The sequence below is a fragment of the Leptidea sinapis genome, chromosome 13, assembly GCF_905404315.1.
Source record: "Leptidea sinapis chromosome 13, ilLepSina1.1, whole genome shotgun sequence".
NCBI lineage: Eukaryota > Metazoa > Arthropoda > Insecta > Lepidoptera > Pieridae > Leptidea > Leptidea sinapis.
In genome coordinates this window covers 13,378,245-13,390,302 of record NC_066277.1, presented here as the reverse complement: position 1 = coordinate 13,390,302, position 12,058 = coordinate 13,378,245, and the positions used below count along the sequence as shown (strand labels likewise).

Genomic DNA, 12,058 nt, shown 5'->3' with positions numbered 1-12,058 from the left:
ATAAAATCGAGTAAGGTCGGACTTTATTGATACGTGTGCATGATTAGCACTTTGTATTTATAAGCTCGCGGAATGGGTATTACCCAATTCTGTTGTTAAGTGGACAACCTGTTTTCAAGTCTAACATTTAAGATATTTGTTTATGTTTTTATTATTAACGGATTTTCTGCGTATGTCTCAAATATTAAGTCGGATGAATTTATATCATTATGTAATAACAATATCTCTAAAAAAGCGTTTTTGTCAACGTTATATTAGAAATGACATAAAATTAGACTTTTCTTTTGAATTATTCATATCTACGCATTTTCTTTTATTTCAATTATTTTAATGAATTCGGCATTTCTCTAAAATGACATTTGACAAAATATTTACAATTTTATTGAGAAACCTTCTTTGTACAGATCTTTTTGTGACGCCGGTGTCGGTTTGAAAGGCGCCGTGGCTAGTGAAATTATTGGGCTATTGAGATAAAACATCTTCTGTCTCAAAGTGACAATTATTTTTTGCTCAGTTTTTTTTTTCAATAATCCTGACCGGCACTGCATTGGAATAGGCAGGGAGCGTCACTCACCATCAGATGACCGTTTCGATCGTCTTATCACAACGTACTTTATAGTTGGATAGTGATCCGTCCATCTTGAAAAGTGCCTGTATTTATAGACTTGATATAAAGATACTGCAACAAAATGAACATATGTTTAATTCAATGCATTTGTAAAAAATATAATATACTTAAATAAATTAAGGTGAGTAATCTAATATTCTATTCAGTACAAACTCTGAGTATGTCAGATATTAATGTACCAGTGGGAGGCTCCTTTGCACAGGAAGCTGGCTAGATTATGGGTACCACAACGACTCCTATTTCTGCCGTTAAGCAGTAATGTGTAAACATTACTTTGTTTCGGTCTGAAGGACGCTGTAGCTAGTGAAATTACTGAGCAAATGAGACTTAACATCTTGTCTCAAGGTGACGAGCGCAATTGTAGTGCCGCTCAGGATTTTTGGGTTTTTCAAGAATCGGCACTGCATCGGGTAAGGCGTATCAATTACCATCCGCTAAACGTCCTGCTAGTCTCGTCCCTTATTTTCATCATCGAACGCAATTGTAGTGCCGCTCAGAAATTTTGGTTTTCTCAAGAGCGGCACTGCATTGTAATCAGTAGGGCGTCTCAATTACCATTATCAGCTGAACGTCCTGTTCGTCTCGTCCGTTATTTTCATACAAAAAAACAAACTACTATGGACGATACTACAGTACCTACTGTAAAAAAAACGAGTATACATTTTTAGAAAACTGGCAACGCTGCTGTGATTCCTTTGGTGTTGTAGAAGAATGTGGGAAGCGGTGATTACTTAACAGCAGGTGCCCAGGAGGTACGTGGAGTTCGTTTGTAAATCCTCTTGTAGAAACAAAAATAGCTCTCCTCTTTGAGGTAGCAATCAGTACTTTGCCAAAGTGAATTTAAACACAGCGTTCATTGTTTGCTTTAAAAGAAACTGAATTGTCAAAGTCTTTTCGTATTTATATATATACTATACTAGTTGACCCGATAGTCTTTGTTTTGTACATAATAAATAAAATACTGTATTTCATGAATTTGTCAATAATATTTCATTACATCACGAATTTTTTTCTCCTATTGTTATTATAATGAAATTGTTTCACAGCAGAACTGTCAAACTGTGCGTCAATAAATTCCATATGTCCATAGATAACAAATATTGGAAATTGAAATAATTATGTGTCCCAAATCGAAATAAAAACTATCCATCTCTCAAGTTGGACTGAACTGCACTCCATGAAGTAATCCCAATTAAAATCCGTTTATTAATTTAGGAGTTCACTGGAAACAAACAGCAGGACACTGGATTTATATATGTGAAGATAAAACAATGAATAGACTCCCGCTGAAGCACCAAAAAATTCTTTAAGCACAGCTAATTAAACGATTATTTACGGTTTTTCCATGTTTTATTTGTTGTTTTCCACCTGAATACGATTCCGGCTTGTAATTAGAGGCGTAAAATACTTTTGTCTTTCAATGTTACACTACACGCTGTTAACAAAAGGTTTCAACACATCATTTGTGAAGGTATGTCGCTTATCTTATCAACAACGAAGCTGTGCGAATGAGGTGTCTTCCGACTTAATTATACTAAACACATACCCCTTATTCATAATAGTCTGCTAACTTAAAGCATTGCTAATTTTCACTCTGTCTTCGTCTATTGACCTAAGTCAGAATGAAAAAAAAACACTCCTAAGCGGTTGTTTAAAGTTAGCGGACCATTATGAATAAGGGGGATAATATACACTGCCTACAACAATACAGATGGCAGAATGTACATTGCATTAGTAAAAATTTTAAAAAAATCAAAAGAAAAATATATACGTCACAACTTATAGTAAGGATTGGTCTCCGCTTCGCTCCAACTAGATACCGCAGGCACAATCGGTGCAAATTGCGGCAACTAATACTACGCCCAAGTTGGTGTACTCGAGCCAGTCTCGAACAATGTGTGATCTTGACCTGCCTGTTGTTATTCTGTTAAACTTTGATAATAATTGAATCTAACGGGTAGAATCGTAGGTAGGTAGGTAGAATCGCTAGCCACTCGGCTATACAGGTCGTCAGTTGTAATATATATCAAATTTCAAAATTTCTATCAGATTAACCTACTATATAAAATCTGTTACAAATGTCACAACAATTTTTTAAAACGCCGTTTTGCATGGAATTATTTAATTGATTTCTATTACAAATCCGACGAACAAACGACAATCCACCATCGTCATTATCAAACATCGACCCAACATGAAATCGCTGAGGCAACAATAACCTAGTAATGAGACGATTCTATCTATTCTATCATAACTTATTTGTTCGAATGTTAACCGCTAGAAAATTAAGCCAAGTCTTAACTGCTTATTTATTGTGTATTTAAATTAAAATGTAACTAAGGATGTTTCTTCATACTCTAGTATTGTCAGAGTTTCTTCGGTACTGCCTGAATAAAACTGGAGACCCTTGCTGGCACAGACCTCTACTATATATCACTGGACTGGCGGCTGTCAAAGTGCTTTTGTGCCTGTTTGATATTCGCCATTTTGGCGCTGTTGGCCATGTAGCGAGAGTCTGCGGTACTAAAACTAGTGATGACAACCTCAGCGAACATCGATAGATGGTGGGAAAGCATTTCTAAAAATAAATTGTGTACTTTATGACACGGAAAACGAACGAAATTAATTCAAAATGCAAAAATACTTCAGAATATTGTACGTTCCTTCGCAGCCATTTGTATTATACGTCAAAATTAGTGCTCTCGACGCTCGCGAGTGGCGCTTCAAATAGGCACAAAAAATTTGCTGTCAAACATATGGAACAGCCTGTCCAGTCGTCTCATATATACAGGTCAGTGCTCGCTGTGAGTTCGTTGTCAAAACGCGATGAAACCTGGTAGCAGAGGCGACAGCTTGTTTGTTCAAATGTTTCTGTTGCGACGTGTGTGCGTTACAAACGCGTTACAAACCTCTAGAAATGTGTCTGATTCGTTCTATATTACTCACGGTTTGTCAGAGTTGGTACAGACTAGTAGTTTAAGACGGAACGCGAACTCACTACACTCACCCTGATGAAGTACCTCCGTACAGTCCGAAACTAGTCGTTTTAAACTCCGACAAACCGTGAAAGCCGTTCTAGACAAATTATTGTCGAATGATGTTTATTCACAATTTAGGATCGTCAGTGTTGCGCTTCAGCGTCCATGCTGCAATGAAACCGGGTAATAAGGCAATGAAACCGGGTAATAAGGCAATGTTCCCACGAATGTCTCGAACCCGCAACCCGTTACTCGATAGCTCTATGACCAACATATATAGGGCGAAGTTCCTTACGTAGTTTTAAGGTCGATCCAGTAAAACGTCGTCTTTACAATAAGCGGTTTATTAGAATTTACATTACTTCTTATATTACTTCACTTAATGTACGAATATGGTATTAGAAGGCAACCATGCCAGGCGACTGTTGAAGCTCGACTGGTTTGTTGATCGTTTGTGTTAAAAACGTTAGTAACCGATTGACAGCTTACTGATCAAAGAGGAGGTTAAATTGTCAGGTGGCAGATTAGAGAGAACCAACACTGTCTATGGAATTAAAGTATAGTAGACTTATGGTTTTAATATTTGTAACAGTAGTGACAACGGTATAATAGACGAGAATATAGCTAATTATAAATCTAGGAAGCCATCTCGGGAACACAATGCCAAATCCCGGAAGCACTAAAATAATACAAGTGAGTCACTCCACTTAGCTTCCATCGCCGGCCGGTGTAATGAACCCGCCCTAATAAAACTACGTGTACCGACTTCCTGGTTTATTAATGTACTCATGACAATGTAATAAACATCTAATTATTGTCAGCCTTATTAAAAGCCACAAAGATAGTCCGCGTGAGCTTTTGTATTGTAACCGACAAAGCATACAATAAAAATTTTAAATATAAAGAAACTGAGCTATACTAGTCATCTGGCTGTGTGGAGTTACACCACAATACGACACTAAAGGAACTTCATTCCACATACAACTACCTAAGTTGTGGGATGCGAGTTGGTAAGAGCGCGTATTCGAATCCCGCATCGTTCATAAATTTTGGGTACAAATAAATTTTTTAGTATCTATATTCAATCCCAGAAGTGAGGGGTATCACTTAATTATAACAAACTGTTGAAATATAGGTTTATATATTCATCCTGGCTGTACAAGACAACGGTCGATAATTTTTTAAATCAATATATTTTTTTTTACTTTTTAGTGTCAGTTAATAATAATATATAATCAACCTGTATGAAAACTCCCAAAAGCCGTACACAAAAAATCCATGTAGACAAAAATTTTCATAAAATGAAAACTACCGGGCCAAACTATGTAAAATATTTATGGAACCAAATGGCATCTTTTTCGCATCGAACTAAAGAAGTCGAAAAATTATTTCGAAAATCGGATCATAAATCTCAGAGTAATCACATAAAAAAAATACCGATCGAATTGAGAACCTCCTCCTTTTTATAGTCGGTTAAAAAATAATAGTAGAATGAAACCCATTAGAAAAGGCATTTAATTACCCACGTCTTTACTGTTTAACTTTTGTCCATAGGATTTGTAGTTTCGCCGGAAATCGAGATAAACCGTTTTTTATCTTTTAACAAGGTGGCCAAGGCGACCGAAATAAGATGCCTCATAGCCGCGGAGAGTCCGGCCGGGACTCGAATCACGGACCGGCTGTGTACTGAACCGAATATTATGAACTAGCCATCGCTCCCCCGCCATATTAGGGAACGGTACGACCCGCCCCACGATGCTAACACAACTAACATTTATTATTAAGCTAAATAAGGCTTATTTTATTTTACAAAAAAAAATATTAGCACAATTCGATATACACGTACTTTAAATGAAATGTATGATTCCTACACGGAAAACTCCCAGAGGCGAGGTTGTTCCAAATAAATACTCCCAGAAAACCCAACGATGCCAAACGGCCGGCTTCAGACTGAATTTTTATACGCTCTTGAGTTTATGGGTCAGGCTTTGATGGAACTTTATATTATGGGACGCCAACAAAGTACAGGAAAATGGAGATAAATATTTATATGAAAAGTAGTTATTGTGTACTATATATAAGTGACTTGTCCGAGTTGAAAGATATAGATAAAAGTCAAAACTTAATCGAAATGAATAAGGAAACATGTCCATTGATAAAAGCTACGAAACATCCAGAGCACAGTAATGATAAATTGAATTAACAATAATTCCATTAAAACGTTTTGTAAGCTGTGAACGCATTTTTATTTAACAGTATAAACAAGCGCGCGAATCTAAATTGCTCCCATGTCGCACTGATTCTATGGCATAAAAAACTTTTTTTTGTTATTATTTTTCTCTGAAAGGACGTGCTTGAAATTTATTAGTAACAAAAGTGTGATACATAAACTGAAAAGCTAACTATCAATTGAATTTGTTCAATTTCGCTTTGCTATGACATCTTACGAATAACAACATAACCACGGCGACAGATTCATTACTGGCAAGTGTGTACACGCAGTTTGGAGTACAAAACACAGATGGCGTTGTTCAGTAAAATATTTGATTTAAAGTAAAAGACTGTAGCAACTAAGCACATCTTTATCATGATATCATGTTCAATTTTGAATTCACAGATAAATTAGATAGTTTATTATATACAAAAGTATTCTATGAAGCCACCAGTCTTATAATTCTTTATATTAAAAATATAATGCAAATCTCAAAGATGTCTAGAAATAAAGTCTGTCTCAAGTCTTCTTTTCGCGGTCTTCTTTCTCTTTCTGGACTTCCGTGATATAGCTCTGTATTGCTTCTGGGCTCAATTTGGTAATTGGCGATGACCTTTTCAATATAGCAACCTATATTAACAAATTTTAATGTAAGAGTTGATAGGACCATCTTAGTTGAGATAAATTAATATACTCTCTCAAATTAATATTTTTTATTTACTCATATAATGACAAAATGTATACATAATTCTCGTGTCTTATTCATGATGTTAAAATTATTAGTTGAATTTTACAGAACTCCTTAAAAAATTATTTAAACATCAAGTTTTTTCTATAGTCATCTAAAGTTCACTGATATAAAAAACTGTTAGGCATACTTGCATTAGTTTAAGAACTCAGTTATTATAAGGTAATGTAAAAAAAAATATTATTTATTGCTATTCAGTTTTATTGGCGTTTTTATGTTTTTGTTATTATTTTTTTTAATTTAAACGTAGATGTATGTAAACCTCTTTTAACTTTTGAACGACTTCACCAATTTCATTGCGGGTCGCGCCATTCGAAAGGGCTTGACCAAACTTAGATTTTGAATACAATTCGGAGCGGTACATTTTAAGAATTAAAAAAAAAAACATTTTTTTTAATTTTATATGTGGTTTCTAAAATACTAAGCAGCTCTTAACATCAAAAAACCACGCCGGTCTAAATCGGTTAATTCGTTCGTGAGTTATCGTTGACGAAAGAAAATCAAAAAAAAGTGTTTTTTTGGAATTACCTCGAAATTCCGAGTTCGAACAATTGAAACTCATAAATGAGGACCATAAAACTGCGTGGCATGTTGCCAACCGCGTCAAACTCAAATCGTCATAAGTACAATTTGAAGCGTTTAAGGTATGGAATTATCGGGAAGTTGCAGGGGTGGCCTTTAGGTTCAGGTCCTCTTTTTTTTTTTGTAACACAACTCAGCATTAAATTTAATAATTTAAGCCTGTGAATGAACACTATATCACGCCTATATTCCCACCCTTAGGGTTAGGAATATTTTTCAAACATATAATACAGGACCAATTTCGAGGCATACACATTTTCCCATTACAATTTTTTTTAGCAAAATCGGGCTACTCTGTAATAAGTTATGCGTCATACATTACAATGGCTTAGTTCACTCAATCAATTATCCTCTCTTTACCTACCCTTAGGATTTGAATATTTCGTATTTCGCGGCCCACCAATAAAAAAAGAATTATCAACAACTGTTGATAATTCTTTTTTTCTGGAGTTACTCGTGAACCTTCTCCGTTGAAAGCAGTAGAATTTATATGTCTATAGAACAAACTGTTTTAGTATTGCCTCTTGTATCTGAATGGTGTACTTTTTCTATAGATATATTAAGAATCATCATTATATTTACCCATCATTACCAAAACCCCAGCGCTAGCGGATAAAAATTATCGGGAACGCAATCCAGACATTAACGCCTTTAATATTTTTTGTTAATTTAATTTATTATTATTTTTATAATGGAAATAAAGGACAAACGAGCGTACCTGCACCTGGTGTTAAGTGATCACCGTCGCCCATTCTCTTGCAACACCATAGGAATCACAGGAGCGCGCTTTTTTTGTAGGTACCCAGGTCGTATGGTCACAAAAACACCACCCAAGGAAGCTCATTCCATAGCTTTGTACATAATGCACATCATCTAAAGTACCAAAGGACCTCCATCCATTTCAGCCTTTCGTACAACCTTCTTTTTATACTTGTTACTTTTGAAAAGGGCATCTCTTCAGTATCATGACCATAAAAGACTATAGATAGCTGCTATCCATTATTACGCACCCTTCTCTGAACCTTTCCCTTGTTATGACCGCTCTCAGGACAAGTGTGAAGGAATGGGGCGTGTATTCGAGAACTGTTCCATCTATATGTCTAGCTTTATCTTACAGTGAGTTACCTCAAGTCCTCTGCCTCCGTACTGCACCTCCAACAATGACGCCACAGCGAGGAGTATAGCGCCGTGTTCTGACGTCACGAGCTGTGGTTTGAAATTCTTTTCTAAATAGTCCCTTGTAGTCTTCTCACAGCGGCCAGTAGAACACGCCTGCCCATAGCAATAAATTGGAAAATGTATGGAATGTTATCACAGAGCTACCTAGGCTGAGATGACTACATATATAAATTAAAAAATAGGTAAGCAATTAGCTGATAAAAAGAGCCAGGTGATTAATTTTATACATTATTAACTTCCAATAGCTGTTAATATAACATGAGCTAGTAATATTATTAAGGCGAAAAAGATGTAGGAGAAAATTTAAAACTTTTAAATTTTCCGTCTTATTTGAAGAAAAATCTTTAAAAATGGAACAGCAGAATGGAAAGTGCCGCATTTTAAATGAATATTACGAACAACCAACAACTTAATAAAGTAGAAGTAGGCTGCCACTCCCCACCGTGGAACCATGTCATTGGTAAGTGACATATTATTATTTATTATATTTTCATGTTATAGCCGAATTACGGCCGTTTTCACTAACGTATCTCTAGTTACGGATATATTGCTATCACATATTAATGACAAGATCTTTTATATCCATAGTTATGTCCATATAGTTATAGTCCAATGCTATATGTCAAAGGGTTATTGAAAAGTAAGTAAGCGTAAAAGGATAGATTTGTCTACCTAGTCTAGTAAATTAAACTTAGGATAGATAGGTTATTGAAAACGGCCGTAAAGCAAGAACTCTTTGCTAGTTCAGAAGAATTATAGGAGTGTTGCAATCTTTATATTACCATCCACTCATAGTATGTTCCCGAGGGTTCTGTCTGGAACAGATGCGGACCGTCCGCGTCAAAGCCTCCGATGAGGCAGCTCACGCCGAAGGGTCTGCGGCCGTTGCTCTGGGTGTACTGCTGCATGATGCCGGCCAGGTACCGTGCCACGTACTCCGTGGTGACAGGGTCTTCCACGCTGAGCCGGTACGACTGGCATTCAATCTGAGCTCTGCGGTTTTTTTTGAAAAGATAAATTCATCACGACTTAGTTCGACACCTTGGTAGACTATTGGCTATGTTTTTATATTTAATAACTAGCTGGCCTGGCAAACGTTGTTTTGCCATATAAATTATATATATAAACCTTCTTGACCTTCAACGAATCTATTACAAAAGATTTCATTGAGATCGGTCGAATAGTTTAGGAGTTATTAGGTAACATACAAACATAAATTCTCTATTATATATAGATAAGTGATTATTTTGTATTAAGCTGTTGTCAACCCAAATAAAAAAAAGAAAATAAAAATCATAATAATAATAATTCCTAATAATAATGCGTTTCCACTCGCATATATACGATATTTTTTAAACCTGCTGATGACCTTATTTCTTGTGGCAAAGTCTTGTAACTTATAGGCGTTACACGTTTTTGCTATATAGTAATAAAATTATGTCTTATCTTATGCATCCATATATTATTGTAATTTGCGCATCTCAGAATCGCCTCTAACAATTTGGATATAACCAACTACAAGGGGTTTTTGGGGGTGACAATCAACATCTAATACCATCTAGCTAATGTGATCCACTATCACACTCATCTCTGGAAAAACACGTTTTTGACACACAATTTTTCATAAAGCTCGGTCACCAAGTTTCTTAGTATAATTTATATATTTTATGTGCAAGAAGCTAACAATCCTTTAGTTTTAAAATTATCATAAAATGAAAGTTTTTATTTGCATAAACATGTTAAGTGGAAAATACTTCAATATTTTAATACATATGTTTTCCATATATTTGTGACTTTAAATTTTTACAAAGTAATAATCATAATAAAATCTATTTACTATCATTATTTTAGCACACACAAACATATTCACGCCTTGTTCCTGTCGGGGTAGGCAAAGACAATAGAGTGCCACTTGTTTCTATCCTTACAAACCTCACGCGCTTCCTCTACAATCGTTACAACTCGCTACAACGTCTCCAATTTGGTCGACGAATGTTCTACGAGGTCTCCCACACACACTTGCCTTATATATTTGATGCGTCATTCTTTCTTCACTCATTCGCTCCACGTGTCCAAGCCATTTCAGCATTCCCTTCTTAATCCTTGTCTCAACATCTTCTTTCAGACTACAGCGTTCGTATTACAGCATTCGGAATTCTATCAATCAGTCTCACCTCACACATAATACGCAGAGATTGCATCTCAACTATACGGGAGATATACCAAACATAATTGTTGACAAAAAAACATGACTTCATCTTGCAAATGATCCAACTCCCCAATCAAGTGCTGCTACAAATATCATTGTGAACTATAATAAGCGAGTACATGGGGTTAAGGTGATTCAAGAGGCTTAAGTTATCACTTATCATAAGTAACCCATACTCGCTTGTCCTTCTAATCCATACCTAATCCAATCCATAGAAATTACTTAATCTACCAGTGGGAGCCTCCTTTGCACAGGATGCCGTCTAGATTATGGGTACCACAATGGCGCATATTTCTGCCTTGAAGCAATAATGTGTAAACATTATTGTGTTTCGGTCTGAAGGGCGCCGTAGCTAGTGAAATTACTGAACAAATGAGACGTAATATCTTAAGTCTCAAGGTGACGACCGCAATTGTAGTGTCGCTCAGAATTTTTGGGCTTTTCATAAATCCGGCGGTACTGTATTGTAATGGGCAGGGCGTATCAATTACTATAAGCTAAATGTCCTGCTCGTTTCGTCCCGTTTTATCATAAAAAAAAATGTAGAAATTACCTTGAAATAAGAACACGAGCATCAGCTCTAACGCCTGCAAATGCCAGGACGATGTGGTCATCCAATAGAACAATCTTCTTCTCAGTCCTGTCGCTCTGCAGCTCTGGGACCACGCGTTTCTCCACCGCCAGCACGATGGCGTTAGACCCTCGGATCCCAACCACTGCTGATCCTCTTCGAACAGCCTCCTGAGCGTAATGGACTTGAAGAAGCTGCCCGTCGGGCGAGAACACTGTTATAGCCCTGTCGTACCTCGACATTTCAATAAATTTTGAAGACTAGAGTTCTTACCAGTGGCAAATTTTGTCAGATTTAGATGCTCAAATTAATAAATTTTAAAGTGCTGCTAACATACACACATTATTAATTGTTGGTTCTTTTCGGTCAGATTCCACGTTCTCAATATCTAATTTCGCAGATATTTTGACCTGGGCTTTAGTTGAGGTAAACAAACCAGTACATATTATTTATTTTGAACCGTATTAATAATTCAAGCCCTTCTTTCTATTTCAATCAGTAATCATATTTAATTATGATATTATAAGTGAATTTCTTTCAACAAAATTCCACCTAAAATGCTGCTACTTTAGAAGAATTTGTTTCCCAGATTTTGCGATGGATTATGCTCAAAAAAGACACTGAGCGTTTGGAAGATATTATGTATAAAATTTATTTAAATATAAAATAAATACAATATTAACCAATGATATTATTATATCATTGGTATTAATGTTGAAAGAAAACAATGAAAGCAACATAAATAGAGAGTAGACAAAGGGTATGTTCCGATATGCACTGCGACCACTGTACAGTGTGGCGTCAATTTAGTATTCTGTGAAGCCTTTATAGCCAGTTATATTGGTTACTATTTAAAACGGAACGCAATCCCGTATACTGTCAGCCGTATTTTTTAAGCAGCATTCAAATGAGTGTATTAAAGTTTTCTAGTTCATTAAAAAAACTTTTATT

General features: G+C 35.9%; 2 protein-coding genes across 2 annotated transcripts in view; one reads left to right on the top strand and one right to left on the bottom strand.

Annotated features, from left to right (window-relative positions):
* Positions 1-12,058, top strand: part of LOC126967614 (dystonin) — a 338,791-nt gene that overhangs the window by 64,372 nt on the left and 262,361 nt on the right. The window lies entirely within an intron of this gene.
* Positions 6,203-11,814, bottom strand: LOC126967668 (proteasome subunit alpha type-7-1-like). Its single transcript, XM_050812251.1, has 4 exons — positions 11,090-11,814; positions 9,110-9,320; positions 8,274-8,420; positions 6,203-6,448 (listed from the first exon to the last, which is right to left on the bottom strand). Exons 1-4 carry the CDS (start codon positions 11,347-11,349, stop codon positions 6,338-6,340), a joined length of 729 nt encoding a protein of 242 aa, XP_050668208.1. The 5' UTR covers positions 11,350-11,814; the 3' UTR covers positions 6,203-6,337.